General features: G+C 33.7%; 3 protein-coding genes across 3 annotated transcripts; 1 reads left to right on the top strand and 2 right to left on the bottom strand.

Moving 5' to 3' along the window:
- Window positions 1-3,934: 3,934 nt before the first annotated feature.
- On the bottom strand, window positions 3,935-9,061 carry TRIADDRAFT_63801 (uncharacterized protein; the record flags this gene model as incomplete). Its single annotated transcript, XM_002110666.1, has 19 exons — window positions 3,935-4,262; window positions 4,349-4,461; window positions 4,616-4,713; window positions 4,936-5,051; window positions 5,174-5,323; window positions 5,394-5,496; window positions 5,567-5,635; window positions 5,729-5,881; window positions 5,988-6,062; window positions 6,117-6,191; window positions 6,261-6,404; window positions 6,567-6,716; window positions 6,799-6,886; window positions 7,009-7,064; window positions 7,418-7,495; window positions 7,672-7,828; window positions 8,033-8,186; window positions 8,434-8,536; window positions 8,981-9,061. 19 exons carry the CDS (start codon window positions 9,059-9,061, stop codon window positions 4,156-4,158), a joined length of 2,070 nt encoding a protein of 689 aa, XP_002110702.1. The 3' UTR covers window positions 3,935-4,155.
- A 969-nt stretch (window positions 9,062-10,030) lies between these two features.
- Window positions 10,031-13,388, top strand: TRIADDRAFT_55009 (uncharacterized protein; the record flags this gene model as incomplete). The annotated part of the gene is made up of 13 exons (XM_002111215.1): window positions 10,031-10,088; window positions 10,576-10,784; window positions 10,852-10,905; window positions 11,060-11,179; window positions 11,279-11,484; window positions 11,609-11,687; window positions 11,769-11,816; window positions 11,915-12,040; window positions 12,143-12,307; window positions 12,392-12,463; window positions 12,559-12,642; window positions 12,861-12,941; window positions 13,074-13,388. 13 exons carry the CDS (start codon window positions 10,031-10,033, stop codon window positions 13,386-13,388), a joined length of 1,617 nt encoding a protein of 538 aa, XP_002111251.1.
- Window positions 13,389-13,935: 547 nt separating this feature from the next.
- Window positions 13,936-19,315, bottom strand: TRIADDRAFT_50105 (uncharacterized protein; the record flags this gene model as incomplete). Its single annotated transcript, XM_002110665.1, has 29 exons — window positions 13,936-14,162; window positions 14,235-14,281; window positions 14,373-14,456; window positions 14,605-14,648; window positions 14,785-14,823; window positions 14,929-14,995; window positions 15,064-15,124; window positions 15,218-15,249; window positions 15,340-15,401; window positions 15,502-15,651; window positions 15,767-15,816; window positions 15,931-15,970; window positions 16,069-16,113; window positions 16,204-16,269; window positions 16,350-16,416; window positions 16,490-16,559; window positions 16,662-16,737; window positions 16,803-16,891; window positions 16,977-17,113; window positions 17,183-17,262; window positions 17,336-17,399; window positions 17,664-17,776; window positions 17,855-17,893; window positions 18,013-18,068; window positions 18,151-18,196; window positions 18,305-18,391; window positions 18,513-18,572; window positions 18,966-18,969; window positions 19,149-19,315. The coding sequence occupies 29 exons, from the start codon at window positions 19,313-19,315 to the stop codon at window positions 13,936-13,938; spliced, it is 2,169 nt and encodes a 722-aa protein (XP_002110701.1).
- Between the last annotated feature and the right edge of the window lie 1,088 nt (window positions 19,316-20,403).

The following is a 20,403-nucleotide window of genomic DNA, read 5'->3' as shown; positions in this document are numbered from 1 at the left end:
TATGTTGGAGATGTCGAAAATGGCTATTTAACCTTGACTTAACTGAATAAATGCATCTTAGATGCCTCTTTTCTAAGTCACTGGTACTAATTGAATAACATAGACCATCTTATATCGCTGTTTCTAAGCCGAACTTTAGTCACAGATAATAACATTCAATGTAATATTCTACCCCGATCAGTCTTACAAATGAGTTAAGAAATGTTGAAGAATGGCGAAGAATGGCTACTTAACCTTGACTTAACTGAATAGATGCATCTTGGATGCCTCTTGGATGCCTCTTTTCTAAGTCACTGGTACTAATTGAAATAACATAGACCATCTTATATCGCTGTTTCTAAGCCGAACTTTAGTCACAGATGATAACATTCAATGTAATATTCTACCCCGATCAGTCTTACAAATGAGTTAAGAAATGTTGAAAAATGGTGAAAAATGGCTACTTAACCTTGACTTAACTGAATAGATGCATCTTGGATGCCTCTTTTCTAAGTCACTGGTACTAATTGAAATAACATAGACCATCTTATATCGCTGTTTCTAAGCCGAACTTTAGTCACAGATGATAACATTCAATGTAATATTCTACCCCGATCAGTCTTACAAATGAGTTAAGAAATGTTGAAGAATGGCGAAGAATGGCTACTTAACCTTGACTTAACTGAATAGATGCATCTTAGATGCCTCTTTTCTAAGTCACTGGTACTAATTGAAATAACATTGACCATCTTATATCGCTGTTTCTAAGCCGAACTTTAGTCACAGATGATAACATTCAATATAATATTCTACCCCGATCAGTCTTACAAATGAGTTAAGAAATGTTGAAAAATGGTGAATATGTTGAAAAATGGCTACTTAACCGTGACTTAACTGAATAGATGCATCTTAGATGCCTCTTTTCTAAGTCACTGGGACTAATTCAAATAACATTGACCATCTTATATCGCTGTTTCTAAGCCGAACTTTAGTCACAGATGATAACATTCAATATAATATTCTACCCCGATCAGTCTTACAAATGAGTTAAGAAATGTTGAAAAATGGTGAATATGTTGAAAAATGGCTACTTAACCGTGACTTAACTGAATAGATGCATCTTAGATGCCTCTTTTCTAAGTCACTGGGACTAGTTCAAATAACATAGACCATCTTATATCGCTGTTTCTAAGCCGAACTTTAGTCACAAATGATAACATTCAATGTAATATTCTACCCCGATCAGTCTTACAAATGAGTTAAGAAATGTTGAAAAATGGCGAAAAATGGCTACTTAACCGTGACTTAACTGAATAAATGCATCTTAGATGCCTCTTTTCTAAGTCACTGGGACTAATTGAAATAACATTGACCATCTTACATAGCTGTTTCTAAGCCGAACTTTAGTCACAGATGATAACATTCAATATAATATTCTACCCCGATCAGTCTTACAAATGAGTTAAGAAATGTTGAAAAATGGTGAATATGTTGTAAAATGGCTACTTAACCGTGACTTAACTGAATAGATGCATCTTAGATGCCTCTTTTCTAAGTCACTGGGACTAGTTCAAATAACATAGACCATCTTATATCGCTGTTTCTAAGCCGAACTTTAGTCACAAATGATAACATTCAATGTAATATTCTACCCCGATCAGTCTTACAAATGAGTTAAGAAATGTTGAAAAATGGCGAAAAATGGCTACTTAACCAGGACTTAACTGAATAAATGCATCTTGGATGCCTCTTTTCTAAGTCACTGGGACTAATTGAAATAACATTGACCATCTTACATAGCTGTTTCTAAGCCGAACTTTAGTCACAGATGATAACATTCAATATAATATTCTACCCCGATCAGTCTTACAAATGAGTTAAGAAATGTTGAAAAATGGCGAAAAATGGCTACTTAACCATGACTTAACTGAATAGATGCATCTTGGATGCCTCTTTTCTAAGTCACTGGTACTAATTGAAATAACATTGACCATCTTATATCGCTGTTTCTAAACCGAACTTTAGTCACAGATGATAACATTCAATGTAATATTCTACCCCGATCAGTCTTACAAATGAGTTAAGAAATGTTGAAGAATGGCGAAGAATGGCTACTTAACCTTGACTTAACTGAATAGATGCATCTTGGATGCCTCTTTTCTAAGTCACTGGTACTAATTGAAATAACATAGACCATCTTATATCGCTGTTTCTAAGCCGAACTTTAGTCACAGATGATAACATTCAATGTAATATGATTTTATTGAGAAAAAACAGTCCAAAGTCTCGATATATTTTGCTGAAAATAAATATACAATCTATTGTCTATTCTTGCCATCGATCAACGCTAGTTTTGCGTAAGATTCAATGTAATATGATTTTATTGAGAAAAAACAGTCAGAGTGATGTAGAGTACAGTGTGTTTTACCAAGTCTCGATATGTTTTGCGGAAAGTAAATGTACAATCTACAGTCTATTCTTGCCATCGATCAACGTTAGCTTTGCAGAAGATTCAATGTAATATGATTTTATTGAGAAAAAATCAGTCCAAAGTCTCGACATGTTTTGCTGAAAATAAATATACAATGTACTGTCCATTCTTGCCATCGATCAACGTTAGTTTTGCAGAAGATTCAATGTAATATGATTTTATTGAGAAAAAATCAGTCCAAAGTCTCGACATGTTTTGCTGAAAATAAATATACAATGTGCTGTCCATTCTTGCCATCGATCAACGTCAGCTTTGCATGGATACTTGCCTCAAACTTGACGAATAACTCAATTCTATCAAGATGTGTCAAAAATTTAGCTCATCCACTACATGTTGATATCAATAAAGCACTGTCATTATGTGTCAGTTTAAGGCGTAATTTTTACAATTTTATAGATATAAAAATTTTTTAATACGGTTTTGCATAGACAGTTGCCACAACTTTACGAATAACTACTGTAAATTCTATCAAGATGTGTCAAAAATTTACCTCGTCCACTACAGGTTGATATAAAGCACTGTAACTATATGTCAGTTTAAGTCGTCTTTTTTTATAAAACACTGTATTTGTACGTCGGTTTAAGTCACATTTTTTACAATTTTATTGATATGGAAACTTTTTGAACACACTACGTGTAGATTCCTGCAGAGCAGATATACGCGTAGAAAGCACTTATGAGTCGATTTTCTCATTTGATAGGGTTCCGCAATGTCGAGGTTAACTTTTTTCTTGGCCTCTATCCTCAAGCATAATGAACCGGTATATCGCCATTGGATACTTCACCGCCTTGGCAAGAACTAAACTCTTCCCTGTATTACTTTATCCAGAACTACAAATAAATTTTTAGTATTCAAAAGGCCCAGGGACCCCACTCAATCGTCCTGCTAACGCTCTTCGGTTTATGCACCCAATAGTTACTGTAAAAAATAACGATAGCAAACTCTTCTCTGCACGAATTTATCTAGAACTATAAATGAATTTTTAGTGGCTTTGCTTGATGCTCAATGATCATACTATTACTTCTGCATTAATTCATCTGACAATTAGTAAAGGTTTTCTACTCTTGTGATACACAACATGTACATGCAAACTGCTTCTACTACTCAATAAGTATACAGTTAAGGACTAAACCCTATCGATATTCCTGCGGTAGTATATAACTTATGTGGCTAATGACTAAGCCTAAGTGAGAGTCCATTGCTATAGGATCATCATCAGTTATTATTAACTGCGCTGAAAACCATCGATTTGGCTACTGCAGTACGATATCTCGATTGGTAGCAAAGATCTAAAAATTACGGAGCTACAGTAACTCGAAAAAAGTTCAACGCATACATGTCTTTTTCAACAATTGCAGCAAAATGCCGTCACGGTCTCAAAATGTAGGAAGCATCCTTGTATTACATATATATTATATACTACGTAAAATGCATTTTAGAATTAGCTTTTAATGTTGAGGATACCAAAATTTAAATAATTTTGTTCTACTGCAATTACATAATAAGGTGAATGGCAACATCTAAGAATACCATGATACGGATGAAAGTTCTTAAACCTAAAATGTTAATTAATGCTGTATTCAGAGCAGTCAGTAAGAGAAGTTATGATTTCATATTGCAAAAATCAGTAAAATGTCGTAGAGTTTTTATAGCAACAAGAAATCCAACATCTTTTCGCTAACATTTCATAGTCTTGATGAAACAGGCAAGAATTTCTGAAATTGCGATATGTCTGCTTTATTTGCGACTAGCTGTTTTAGTAAGTTGCTGGGTTGCCAATAGCGACAATCTCCTAATTTGGATTAAAATTTAGATGATTATTACCACAGAAATCGAGATTACAATTTTAGATACGTAATTTAATCGATGGCAACTTACTATGTTTTTCCCAATAAGTCTGGATTTTTTCATAAGCCTTTTCTAAGCCTATCATATTGCTAACGTAAAACATCGGTCCTCCTTTATGACGAGGAAATCCGAAACCAAATTGCCTACATTTGAATGTTTACATTTAATTTCAGTCCGACTTGATATTAAAAATATCACTGAGTTAGATGTTAATTTTCAACTAGATTATGTGGATACAACCCTACTTATACAGAATTTGCGCTGATAAATGCATGCATCATCATCACATTTGCTTACCATATAACGTCAATATCGGATGGTTTCAATGCAATTCCTTCTTCTAAGATTTTGAAACCTTCATTGGCAGCAGATAGAAAACAACGTTCCACAATTTCCTATTTCAATTAAGTAATAAGATTTAAATAATAACATTCGAATAAACCTAACGGATTGCCAGTACATCATTAATAATGTACATAAATTTTACTGTAATTGAAAATAAAGTATTTAGTAAATCATTTTCATATCATATTACATTGCATAAATATCTGTTAGCCGTGTGCACATAATCATAGGAAACTTTATTTGGTAGTAAAATAAAATCTACTATCATATACCGCATTTGTAATATTCCTTCTTGAGAAACCATATTCGTTGCAGTATTTTTCGATCATTTCTGTTACTAAAGGATCAACTACAGCTTTTCCTTTCTCGTATTTATACCATCCCTTTCCTTTGTATTATAAATATTAAAGCATATAAGCATATATTACTATCTTATAATTCATAAATTGTCTGTGCGTTTCCTAAAGTAGTCTAATAATGGCTAAAAATAATGTCAAGTAAAGTCTTTACCGGTCTTCTGTCCCAATCTCCCTGTGTCATGTAATATGTCTCCCAAAAGGGAATAACGTTGTCCTTGCCTTAGCAAAGGATTCTCAAATTTTGGAGCATTTGGACCAGTTAGACCTTTGCCGACTCGATCTCTGTAGCCAATATCTAAACCTGTATATCAGATCAGTCCCATAATATTATTATTTTTAATACTTATAGTAGATACTACAATATTTATTACCAGACAAATCTCCAACTCTCAATGGTCCCATTGGCATTCCATAATCATATAATGTGTCATCGATTTGGTGAGGTAATGCTCCTTCTTCTACCATAAATGTTGCCTAAATGTTGATAACTTTTAAGTAAAAACTTTTTGAAAGTTTTTTTGGAGTATTCAAAAGCGTTCTTTACCTCCTTTGCGTACGGGGCGAGCATTCTGTTAGCTACAAATCCATCACAGTTGCCAACAAGGACCGGTATCTATGTTTATGGCAGAAAATGAGAGTACATGTAAAATTTAGGAAAAAACTTACAGATTAATTTAAAAGCAATGCTACGTGATAAAGTGATCACCTTTTTCATGCGAAGGGACAAATTCATGACGGTCGCAATAGTTTCCGCTGACGTTTTTGTACCCTTAATACATTCTACGAGCTTCATGATATTAGCTGGTGCGAAGAAATGCATGCCCATCACTTTATCGGGAGACGGCACCACAGAAGCAATCTGAGATAATTGTAATTGATTTTAGTAAAGTAATCAAAAGACAGCATACTAAGCAGAGCTAGAATTGACAAGGAACTTGCAACCTTTCGACAAAAAACTTAATTACCTTATCAATGTCTAAATACGAGGTATTGGAGCACAATATTGCATTACTCTGTAAAAATTTGTTCGCATCAATATCCTTTATTCATCGATACAAAGACAACAGAAATACCAAGTGCAATGTACGTAATACCACCTTGCAGTGTTTAACAAGCTTACGAAAGACCTCTTTCTTAATTTCCAAAGCTTCAAAGACTGCTTCGATAACCTATTTTAAGGCAGATTATTTATCAATTTACTTACAAGCACATTATCGAATCTAATACTGAACACTTACAAAATCAACGTCACTCAAATCTTTATATGCCAACGTTGGTTTTACTAAGGCGGAGCATGCTTTAGCCTGTTGCTTAGTCATTCGGCCACGTTTTACGTTTCTTTCAAGCGTTGATTGGATCATTTTCATTCCTCTATCCAAATACTATATTAACAAAGTAATCAACAAAACCTTAGTGAAAGTTATTTACTATGTGTTTAATAGATGCATATTATCCGTAGCACCATATTGCATATATTGGTAAAAATATAAAATACGAGTATACAAATACCGATAGATTTCGTACAATATTGCGCTATACATTACTTCTTTCTTAACTTCCAAAAGTACAACTCGGTACTTTGAGGTCATCAACGCGATCGCAATACCCGTGCCCATAGTGCCAGCGCCAATAATCCCTACAGTTTTTACTGGAATAGGCTTGACATTTTTGGAGTTGACTCCTGATAAAGACCACTATAGTATAAATTACGGAAAGAAAAAATTGTTACAATATATGAATTTGATTGTCCAAAAATTTTATGAAAAGTCTATAAACCTTTGGCGCACTCCTCTGTGCAAAGAAGGAGTACTGTAATGCTCGAGCTTGATAGCTGGCCATCAGTACTTTCATTGATTGTTCTTCTCTAATGACATATAAATAAATTCACAATCATATAAAGTCAAATCGGAAATTAAATTTCAGAGTGAGAATTGCTATATGTACATTAATCTACTATTGATCGTTTATGCTGTTATAATTACTTACTTTTTCATGCCTTCTTCATAAGGCAGAACAGAATAAGAAACACATTTAATACACTCCTGAAGAATAAAGATACGATAACTTTTTAAATTGTTGTACTAGTGTTAAGAATAGATACTGCACGACTTATTAAACTTTTAAATCTATGCTTTATTAAAATTTTTTCTTCGAGTTTTAAAATATACCGTAGGTGCATAGAGTCCACGATATTTTTTTCTTGCATCATCCAAGGCTCCTAGGCAATTCAGTCATTTCAAAATATCAATATTTACAGTCAAGTCGCATAGTTTACTAGTTAAACTTAAGATTATTTTAATTTATTTATTATGGCCCTAAAATTTGAAAGGAAAGTATTACTATTAGCGATGCTGTTCATTTCATTATATGATATTTTCATTTTCATTTTCGACACCATCCGATCTGCAACTGGTTTGTCAGCAATGGCTTTTGCGAAATCGATCGCGCTATCTAATAGCGGTTCATCTACAATCTATGTGGTAAATTACATAATGCAATAATTAATGCATTGAAATATCACCGATATGATAAACTATCGAATACTACAAGCACAGTATGGATATACTACACTATTTTACATAAGATAGCGACAGTTATATTGATAGCCATACTAGCTACTAAGAAGAGTACATAGTAAGCACGGTTTACCTTATCAATTACACCAATTCGGAATCCCTCTAGCGCAGTAATGTGCCTTCCAGACGATATCAAATCCATCGCCATTTCAGCACCAACTAGACGTGGTAATCGCTGGGTTCCTGAACCACCAGGCAGAATGCCCAGAGCAACTTCAGGAAGACCAACTCTGCAAGAATAGTTTCGGATACATTTAATTCCTTTGCGATATTTTGAAATTATTATGAAACGTATGAAATACAGTTGAGCTACAGTTATAATTAGTATTAACAATCAATAAATGTATTCAAGGACAAGAAAATATTATCAATATTTACTCGTCAATAAATTAAAATAAAAATCTGGATTGTATAGCATAATACGAATAATAAACCTGGTAGATCGCGTAGCAATCCTGTAGTGACATCCCATTGCAAGTTCTAAGCCGCCTCCCAGTGCCGTACCATGCATAGCAGCCACAATCGGTTTGCTGATTTTATCTAAACCATTGCAAAGAAGTCCTGTAGGAGTCTTGTCCTTCATTAGACCTAAACCATATCGTATTGTTAATAATTTTCAAGTGCTTTAACCGCTAGTTACGTATGCAGTCGTAAACGCTATACACGCACTGTATAACACAACAATTTCATTACTTTATCCCTATTTGAATCCAATCAGTTTGCAATACAGTACATCATATTCAGCAGTATAGGTAAAATTTCACATGCAGAAGCTAATATTGCTATTTTATATGATAATAGAATCCGTAGGGACTTGTGGACTATTCATTCCAACCTGCAACAAGTTTTGGAAACTCTGTGATGTCTGCACCGGCCGGAAATGTCGCACCCTTACCAATTAATATTATCACTCGAATACGGCGATCCTGCTCGCATTTCTAGATTTTAATTGAAAAATATCAAGATTATAGGTTTCAACTCAGTTAACTTGATACATTAATTAAATTATTACATCATTAGCGACAAATTGCAGACTCGCTCATTCTTGATAAATAAAAACTATAGGGGCATGCAAGTCACTACTGTGACGGTATGTGGAAGATTTGACAAAAAGATTATGTTTAATTGGAATGGGTACTGATATGAAACTATCTTAATATCGATGTGGCCAGCGATGTAATAGGAAGCTTAACATGCAGCACTGTATCAAGTACCGGGCCAGCATAGCATGATTGCTGTGAAATACGGTACGTTATATTTTGTCGATGTCACCGACTAAATAAACATTAAACAATAATATCTGTTCCGTAATAACGCAACGTTGTCATGTCGTGGAGGTGCATTTCAGGTATGAAAACATGGCCTACATGGAACAAAGATACCGTATCTACAGTATTTAAAAGAAAAGCTTTCTCGAATGCCAAATGTGTAGAGTCTGCCCGTTGAAAGGCCGAGTAAGTCATCATCATATGGCTACTTGGTTAGTCTAGGCTAGAGTCTTGGTTTCACTACAACTACAACTGCAATCGCACTTGTCGTCGGCATTTGTATGTAAGCCACGGCATGTAGGATTGATAGAAATAATGAAAGAACTTGAAAAAACATTTTTACATCTATTAGCAGCACAGTACTGCAATACATATTTCACCTGGACGCTGCGCAAAATTTGAGTTCTCAAGGCATCACTATAAAATGAAAATAATAATAAAACGATCAGTCGTCATTGACTTTGATTACTATCCATTGATTGCTTGATGAATCCGTGGTTTGAGTCATATCATCCATCTCTTTTTATCCAACTTAGACATACAGTATGTTCATGACTACTTACACAAATACAGTAAAAGCGGAAGTAAAAGCATGCATACTAGGAAAAGAAGAATTTTTCAAACTACTGTACTAGTGTACTGTAGACTCTTGATAACAAGTGATGACCAAGCAATCCCTGGAATTGTCGACGCCACGTCAATGAGAGTAGAAATATGTTTGAAACTATACATCATTGCATCAAAACAGAGACGATACTATGACAGAATCTGACCTAAGAGCGTTCACTGGTGGATGATTGATCCAATACTGCATCAACTACTACGGAAATGAAATCATTGCCCAGTACGGAGGAAAAGGCTCGGTCATGCCTGTGTTGTGGTCCACTTTTTCCAGCGTAACCTACAACTGCGCAAGTCCAATTTCTTGACCCCCAGCTCACCCCAATGTTTACATACTGTAATCATGGACAGTCACACCTACGTACAGTACTGTCCGCGCGTCTGTTCACGTACTGTACGACAGTGCTGGACTGAGACAAATCGGTATCTTAGCAACGTAGCATCACCGTTTACTGAATACGAAAACTTGACTAGTAAAATATACAACATACAAGGTGAGAGCAGTCCTAATATTGAAGTAGAAGGGAATAGTACATCTCCAAAATGGCATCCACCATCAAGATATATCAAGGAAATAGTCGCCATTTTCCTGTTGAATACAGTAAGCCTTACAGATTTCTGAAATTGAAACCTTTATTATAATTGTCATGAATATAATAATAAAGGTGCATAACGATAAGATATTGAAATACGATGCATAGTTGATTTTTCTTCATTGAATTCAAGCAGTCACTGATTGTAGCTGTAATGTGAAAAGGGCTATACTGCACAGTTGTAATTCAAGCTTGAAGAAGCTAAAATTTCAGATATTAGATAAGAATAATCTCAAGATATACAAGATTTAAATTAATATACTCACAATTCCAAAGAGCCACTTGGAAAAATGACAACCATAGTTATACTACTAGAGTAATTGAATAAAATAATCGATGCTATACGCACTAACGCGCATAATAAGTGTTATGGTATATTATATTTAATGAAATCTCTACCATACTTAAGATACGCACATGATCTACCAACAACTAATAATTGTTATAATTTTCAAAAAGATGAGCTTTTAATTTATTTTATCGCTTCAATTGTAGCTAGAGAACCACGGTTAAACCAGGAAAGTATCAATGTCGACGACATCAAAAAGACTGCTTTGGTCCCAAAATCGCAATGGGATAGAATGCAATATTCGTTAACGAAATCTGCTATAGAGGCGCAACAGAAGAAAGCAATTAAACAGGAGAGAGACGCGCTACACGAATCGTCAAAAGGAATTGTAAAATACTGGCCCAATACTATTGAGGTAGTTAATCATTTTGTAATTTCTATTTTTATTTCACACTCTAAAGAATCTTCGCGGTACATTATAGGGCAAAAGATTGAAACGGCTACAAGCTCGCCAGGTAAAGGAAGAACAAAAAGAAGTAAGTTACATGTACACATCCACATATTCATGCGCTACAGTATTAGCTGTTAGTATTAAAAATCCAATCTAACCTGGCTATCTTAAAATAAAATTGCCAATATAATCCCTTTGCAATTAATATTGCCTTACGATTGTTTAATATTTATCAATAGAGAGAACGGTTGGAGTTAGATAAGCGAGAAGACGAGTACAATGCTCAAATGAGAAAAAATGCAATTAAAAGAGCTAAGGAGTTGCAATATTTTCAAACTGATCGCATTAAAAATTTCCATGTATGTCTTAATCAACTACTGATAAATTAGTATAATTTAGTAATACTTGGTAATGATAAATTTAATTAAATCGTGCAAATTGATATATCCAACTTACAGAGTGCACTCCTTACTGGAGAAGTGCTTAAAGAAAGAGAAGCTCAAATCGATTTTAAAAAAATGAGACGTGATGTGAATAAGGAAAAAGATGAAAGATATATTCAGCAAATGAGAAATGAGTATGATGCTTACTTGAAACGCGAGGAAGAGGAGAAAACTAAACGTCGCGATATACGAAAACAATTCTCGGATTTTCAACTAAGCCAGTACGCTTATGCAAAATTACTATTCCTATATGTTACTATATTAAATATACGTATCTGTAATAGCATGTTAATCCTACATATCATAATTTAATGTTGAATAAAAAAACTATATTTTGTATCATAGGGTAAAAGAAAAAGAGAGTCAAAAGAGTAACTTCATAAAAACTGATTTAGATGAAAGAAAAAAAATCGATGATGATGTGGTTAGTACATTAGAAAAGTAATCATACCATAAGACTAATGTTTTCCAAATATAACTCTTTACTTCATTCATGCTTTAACAGCGAAATCATGAGCAAGTAATAAAAGAACAAGCGAAGAAGCAAAGAAAGGTAAAACTGATTTTTTTCGTAGCACTTCTTATCAATAGCTAATCTTGATGTCACTAAGTTTAACAGTAAAGTAAAATATTATTTTCAACAATCTATAGAATAAGCAAGAGCTCATGAGTGACTATAAGGAGGCAATGGCTTACAGGCAAATGGTAAAAGCAGCAGAGAAAAAGCTGCAGGAACAAGAAGAGGAAGAAACTAGACTATTTGCAGAAGCTAAAAAGGTAAAAACTTCTAATTAAAATGATATCTCAGGTCAAAATTTCAGTGGTGCATTGTAATTGACTTAGGTTTCTTATAAGCGCATTTACATTTTGAATACATAGAGAATGATTAGGATGAGAAAAGAAAAAGAATCTGACTTATTTAAAGTCTTCAAAGAACATAATGATCGTATGGTGGATAGGTTACGAAATATAATGGTACAAAAGGTTGATGATGAAGATGATAGGATTGCTCGGGCGGTTGCAGAGAGAGATCGAGAAAGAGAGGTATTTATCCAAGCATCGATTCAGAGATTTTTTTATATTCACGCCCGTTCACAGTTGACATATTTATGCTTAAATGTTTTGCAGGAAATAGAAAGATTACGCAAGGAAAAAAATGAAAAACAATTAAAAGAAATCGCAAAGCATAGAAAAGAAGTGGTACGTGTGCTATTTTTTATACCCTATTAAACGTGCTACAAAGCTAGACGATTGCATTTATAAAAGTATCATTTTTTTGTCATATCTGGAAATAGATTAAACGAAATGAGAAAATAATAGCCGAAGAGAAAGAAAAGAGTAAACAGACACTAGAAAGGAGTAAACAAGAATATGAAGAGGTAGACATCTTAAATTTACATCATACACTTAAGTTTTGTAACTTTACGCTGCCTTTGCTAGGCTATGATGTAGATAAATTTGCATATATATATATATATATCTGCTTGTAACATTTAAAGATTGGGAATTATTTCCACGCTGTGCTTGATGAATTCTAACTTACTTACGGGTAAACAATATCGGTTTGTAATCTTATCAATCTTTCTCTGTAATTCAGTGGAAAGTCAAGGAAAAAGAAGAGAAAAAAAAAGCACTTACAACAGTTGTCAAATTGAAGCAGCTTAACTTGGAACAAATAGTAAGTTACAAGTTGCCACTCCTTCATTAATATTCCAATAATTTTATTAAAACATACGTTACAGTAATGAAGTAGACAATTTCAATGACCTACTGAACAGGAGCATTTACTAATATTATATCAATTTTCAAGGGGGAAAATACGATAAGAAGGAAAAACTTAAGGGAACAAGATAGTGACTACATCAAAAATATGCAATCACAAGAGCTCAAAGACGAGAAAGTATTTCAGAAATATGCCGCAAATGTTATCAAGGCAACTAAAAAAGCTGATCGAAATCCATTACCACTCGTTAAAGCAGCAAATCAAGTTATGCATCACAGTACACAAGCTATTACAGAGGATGGAAACATGATTGATGTTCAGCGAAAGTCTGATAACGCTCACGACAAAATATATGGTCGGCCGTTAAACTCTAAGAAGCGCCTCGGCTTTAATTGGGACTAACAATGCACAAAAACTGGATTCGACAACAGTCTTACTAATTTGATCAATTGATGATTATCTTATTAATATTAAATTCGCTAATTTAAAGTTTACAGATCCAGTGTGGAGGTCTTAGTGTTACGGCAAAGTTCATTTTAAATACTGCATTCACTCACGGGATATTTGTATGCTAGAATTGATATTCGATTATCAAAACGTTAATATCACTGCCAGTATCGGTCCTAATTTCTCATACTGTACAATATAAAATGAGTCGTTTTTTTTATTTTAGGATGATTTCACATTCGTGTGTCGGCATAAAACATATAATATATAGAATATTACTAAGAGTAATAGTCTACTCAAGTGGTACAATTATGATTTCTAAACAACTGTATAAGGTATGATAGCTAGAAGTCGGTCATACATAATAGAATTGACCAATCTGATTTCAACATGAATCTTGTACAATACTAATTACACTCGTAATATCAGTATGAAATAAAATACGGAAACGAGTAACAAATGTCTGTTTTATGGTTATGCGACAACTATGTTAAACAATAACCTAAGCGATAAATATTTTCTCTTCTCTTCGCTTCTTTGTCATAATTTTTCCTGGTTTACTGTTAGCGTCAGGATGATTTGATAGCTCTATCGGACATGTACTTATAGGACTTGACAGCAATAATTGCTTAAGATCATAGAACACGCCTGAATCATCATTAGTTAAGAAAGTTATAGCGGTACCAGTCTTTCCAGCACGCCCAGTACGACCAATCCGATGAGTATAACCTAAATACACAATTTAAAATTATGGTTTATAATTTAGGCCTCACTGCTTATTACCTTCCTTAAACAACCTACTTTCAATCGATTTCGCCATATCGTAATTTATAACATATTGTACGTCCCTACGTGAAAGATAGCAAGCAATTATAACCCTTTACAAGTAGGATAAAGTAGCAGTCAGTGTGAACGATTGTTAATGTTTAAAAATCTTACCGTATGTCAATACCACGGCCTGCTACGTCAGTAGCTACAAGAATATCTTTTGAACCTGATTTGAGTCCGTTCAAAGCTAGCTCTCTGATTAAAAAATAAAAGAACAAGACTTTAATTCACTACATATTGCTTCATACAAGCTGTGTGTACAACGTATGCAATAAATTACACATTCTTGCATTTATGTGATTGGGAATATACGCGATAAGCGATCATGTATATTAGATTTTACCTTTGATCCTGACTTTTACCACCGTGTAATGTCGCAGAGCGATACTACGATAAACAGCAAAAAGAATCCATCACATACAGTTGCCATTAGTTATAATAATAGTACTCCGTTCCATATGTGGCATATATTTAGCAATTAATTTCCTATGTAAAGTTTGAGTAATATAGCATCAAAGCTTACCCCAATTTTCTCGAGAGATTTTGCAAGAACATCACAACCCTACATAAAGAAGGTCAAGAAGGTCAAGACAGTGACCGATTTACCAAAGGCACTACTTTCAATAAAATTTCATCTTTATCTTCATGCAAGTACATGGTTTCTTACCTTCTTTTGGTTAACAAATATAATAATGGGCGATTCCAGTGTTTTAAGTAGTGTAACAAGTTTCTTTCTATGATGGACAGTTTTTAATTAGAGATAAGACCTACATACTTTTCAAACGAAAAATTTTTAAATTACCGTTTATCGTTTTCATTTTTCATCATGTGAACTATTTGTTCCACGCTCTCTGTAGGCTTTCCTGTAGTTAAAAATTAATTTATCTTCGCAACTTATCTTATAAAACTTTTTGCTAATATACAAATAGTGATACAATAGGCTAAATTAAGTTTACCTGCAGATCCAATGTATACTACTGCGGGTCGCCTGCGGAGATTAAAATAAATATTTTGAATAAATAAAAATAATAGTGCATAACATTAAAAACTTCTCTTGTTAGCAATATTTCGTAGCAACCTCAGATAACTCCTAGCTAATCTCTCAACAGGGGGTGGCATTGTTGCTGTGAACATGACGGTCTAGAAATATTAAAAATCATATCAGAAGCATAATTCTACATAAAATTTATTCCAAAATTGAGGATAGAGAATCCTAAAATACATATGTTGACATTACTACCTGTCGATATCTATTCTTATCGCCTAATTTTAACCGTATCTTATTAGGATCTTGAGCATCATCTGTATCGGGCTTCTGATTACTAACTGGTAGATATTCAAGGATACTTTGTACATCTGGTTCGAAGCCCATATCAATCATACGATCAGCCTACGAGACAAGAATTTCAAAAATTGATCCCGTGTATTAAAATGGGATATCGGAAACTCGATTTTGAAATATAGGATATTGAATCGTTAATACGAAAAATTGTTAATTCACTTACTTCATCCAATACGACATAGGTGCATTGATTAAGAACAAGATAACTATTGTCTATGAAAGAAAACGAAGAATTGTCACATTTCTGCAAATTTAAACATATTGCAATAAAAGATCTTTAAGTAATATAATTCATAATTTTTACTTTAATAGCTTATTAGCCATTACCTAATACATCCAGAAGTCGTCCGGGCGTCGCAATAACGATCTATATAAATTTTTCGAGATAATCATGACATCAAAAATATTAAAAAATACATTTCGCTAATGATTTGTACATATCAAAATCTTTGCAGAATATCTTACTTCACATCCTTGCCTTAGGAGAAAGCCCTGTTCCTCTCTGTTAAGCTGTAAGGTATTGTATTAATGAAAGTTACATCATGATTTCTGATAATAATAATATATAAGAATAAGAAGTATAAATTTAATTATACCAACCCCTCCTATCACGGCAACGGTTCGAATCCCAACAGGTTTTCCAAATCTAGCAGCTTCTTCTTCAATCTGTCATTCATGAATACATCAATTGTTTACTTCATTGAAGGCTACAGAATGTTAAACTCATACTCAAATTATTAATTTACCTGTTGTGCCAACTCTCTCGTGGGTGCCATAATGATTGCATATGGACCTTGATCAATATCAGCTTCCCTAAGATATAAGAATAGATGATGCTTATAATACTACATTAATGGTAACTAATCAATTAACAGCTAACACTAACCTAACAATTTTAGGCAAACTGGTTATCCATACCAATAAAGGTATTAAGAAAGCAGCTGTTTTACCGCTACCTATAAGCAAACATTGGCATAGCTTGGTCAATACAGTACAACAACATTTCATATCTTGGCAACGTTGAATAAGGAATAAATTGTCAACGACTAAAATCGAACCTGTTTCTGCCACACCAATTATATCTCGATTTTGCAAGCCAATCGGAATTGCTTGCCGTTGAATTGGGGTCGGTTCCTGACAAGGAACAAAACATTAAATTAAGTTTACCAATTAAAGTACTATAATACCTCCGCACGTACGTTATATTTCAAGTCGCTAATTATGTCAAGCAATTCCTTTGATAACTCGGATTCCGACCACGCCCTAAGGGGATTTGGAATAGATCCACCTAGATAAGATCAGGAACAAGTACGAGAGCACAGTGGTCAATAAGATTTCAAGGAGTATTGATAAATTGATCGAGTAGTATAAACCTTTTGTACTAATATTGTAATCTTCACGAAAAATTCTCCAATCTCTTTCAGTCATTTCATCCAAATCTTTTTGAGTCCAATGTCTCTCATCATAAGCTACCCTTTTCTCTTTATTTTTTTCTCGATTAATTCGGTCTCTATATGTAAAAATTAATGAAAGTTCTATGAAAGTACGAACCAGTAATCATTATTGCGAAATTTAGTACCTTTCCATATCTTTTTCTTCCTTAGTGCGTCTTTCTGCTAATAAATCCCCATAAAATCTCGATTGATTTTTCTTTTGTTCCTATAAAATAACGCGTTGTCGTTGAGTTTATGCCATATACATTTTCTATGGGGATCTTTAATAAGAGTACTACCTTTAAGTCAATTCCAGCAATGTGCCCGCGTCCAAGAAATTGAATATTATGTCTTTCCTGATATCTGCAAAAAAGATTGAACTACCACTGCTAAGTCATGGATGATAAAAAGTAGTGTACATTATTACTAAATTATAACCCAAAAGGTGATCTAAATTAACATGTCATACGAAATCAGAATTTTATAATTTCGCTTAAAAGGATTATAAACATCGTAGTGACAGTTATCACTACTAAAATTCGGCCTATAAGTCATCATCTTTCGTGAACACATCAGAGTAATATATTATTTAACATAACCCGATCTTGAATTATCTGTCCTACGTACATAGGGTTAATATCATCGGACGTATCATCTGTAGCTTCCCAATCGAACACAAATTTTCTTTCGTTCATACGACGCAGTTTCTTTTTCTTTTTTATACCACCAAGGTATTGTTGCTAAACAATATTTCGTTGGTTAAATAATTTTATAAAGCAGCAATGTATCAAGTAATAAAATAAATTAATGCTACATACTTTAATCGCATCAAGTTCCTTCTGTTTGTCTCTATCAAGCTGTTAAACAATCCGAATGTAATAAATTATTGCACAATATAATAATAATATTAATTGCAAATTATATTTGAAACTAAATATCTTGGTATGCATAGCGTATCATAGAATATTTTAATTACATCATCGTGTATTTCTCGACGATCTCTTTCCCTTCGATCTCGTCTAGACCTACGATCTATATCAAAAAATTTAAATATTAGTTGTAGACGTTCACATGGTCGAATGACTAGTGGTTCTACATCGTCAAAAACTAAAACCTTGATTGCTCTCCTCCTCAAATTTTTGTCTTTTTTCTCGTTCTTCCTATCAGGATTTATACAATATCAATAATAACTACATCGATATGGACATATGCATAAGGTAACAAGAAAATTCGTAGATAATTTAGAGCGTAAAAAAGTCACTTATTACCTGTAGCTTCTTATTCCTTTCCTCAACTTCTAGCTGTCTTTTCTTTAGGGCTGCGGCAACACGTTCTTCTTTGGTTAAAAATTTAGGCTGACAAAATATGAATTAATATTAAAGAGATTATTTCCATGTATAGTTATAAATTAAGACTAAGAACATTAACCTTCGCCAGATTGCTCAATCATACACTTTAAGTAATACACATACGTACTTTCGATTGCTCTTCCTTTTCTTGATTTCTTTTTATTATTAGTTCTTCCAGTGATAATGGCTTAAAAATGCAGTAATGATATCGTATTAGGAGGCAAGGATACTTAAAAATCGACTCATAATTATAATTGCTGAAAAGATCGATAAAGTCTTCCTAACAGCAGACCCTTGATGCAATATACAGGCATCATTATTATGAGGTGCTATGGCACCCAGTAAATGCTATTTAATTATGAAAGGGTTTACAAAATAGGCAAATCTTAAATGATAACGAAATTTGGCATGATACATACATCATGTACTAGATAGAGTCAATTCTTACTTGTTTAGTTGGTTTCGATTTACTGTCATTTTCACTACGTGATTTAATGTTCTCACTGTTTTCAGAATCTCTCTTTTTGCGTTCATCACGCAGTGGTGATCTAAAAATGAAATAAATAGCTTAAAATTCAACATTCCTGCAATGACAGCATGAGTTATTTTGATCTATAGCTCTTTTATCAATGAAAGCAATATGTTGATCAATAAAATAATAGCCTACAAATGGAGATATAGTGACTACGATCGACTCAACAAGTAACTCGAGTTGGATTTCGAAAGTCATTATTTTGAAAATATAGCAACAGAATATACTCACCTGGAGCGAGATCTTGGTCTATTTCTTTCTCTATCTTTATCCCTGTCTCTATCTCTATCTCTATCTCTCTCTCTATCTCTCTCTCTATCTCTATCTCTCTTTCGCCTATCGCTATCATAGTCATGATTACGGCTGCGATACCTACTTTCATCTTTGTCTTTCGCCATATTTAACTTCAAGCAGTGAAGGACGACCTGCAAGTTAAAATAATAAAGATATCATTAAGACGAACTGGTTACTGCTAGAATAGAATGTTTTATTAATCTTGCTAGTACTACAAAGATTAAGAAGAATTTTTAGTAAAAAAGAAGTGATTTCTTAATTTTAAAGCCCTGCAAAAAGCGAAATATACGAGATAGAAATGGTATAGTGTAATCAAGAAATAGTATACAGTCAAGAATAATTTGTACCATCTCATATGTGTGTCAATAGCCATAGCTTGAGGCATTAATATATTTCGCTTTACAGTTCTGAAGTAAGAACAAGTATGATATTTTATCATTTGCCTGGAATGCCGTCGTGTATTCTATCTCGATTATGTCATTTCAAAATTTGCGTGTTCAGCGCTCACAAGATCATTTTGCATGCATGCAGCTGCTTGATTGCCGTCAGCCAACATGAACATTGATGATAGCAGATGGACTATACGCGTACACGGCTTTACCAAGTCAAGACTATTACTAGAGAAATGAAAGCTACTATAGTAAGAAAGAAAATTGACATTGAAAGGCAGCTCTGTAGCATTGGTCATTTGCTACTCTACTTCTCTCGAGCATACTTGTCAACTGTAAGAAAGGCATTTCCAATTGTACGCTTACCTAGTACTGTAGATCACCTATTCACCCATGAAGAATGTGTAGCAATACATCAACAATTCTACATTGATGATGGATATTGAAAAGCTACTCTCAGCAATTTGTCTTTGGCTACTCTACCTCTCTCAAGCATATTTGTTAACTACAAAAAGTACCATTTCCAGTTGTATGCTTCCATCAGCCATTCATCCATGAAGAAAATCCAGTCACATATATATATATATATATATATACACCCAAAAATGCTACGTTGACAACACTGTCTCCATGGGCTTTCACTCAAGCATACTTGTCCATTGCAAGTGAGATATTTGCAGTCATACGCGTATGCTTACATCAGCTATTTGCTCGTACAGGAAGTTTAGTACTACACAAAAAATTCTACACTTTACACAAGTGATATTGAAAAGCTAGTTTGTAGAATTTTTTGTCTTTTGCTA

This window comes from Trichoplax adhaerens, genomic scaffold, assembly GCF_000150275.1.
Source record: "Trichoplax adhaerens TRIADscaffold_3 genomic scaffold, whole genome shotgun sequence".
Classification (NCBI taxonomy): Eukaryota; Metazoa; Placozoa; class Uniplacotomia; order Trichoplacea; family Trichoplacidae; genus Trichoplax; species Trichoplax adhaerens.
This window is presented reverse-complemented; position numbering and strand designations above follow the sequence as displayed.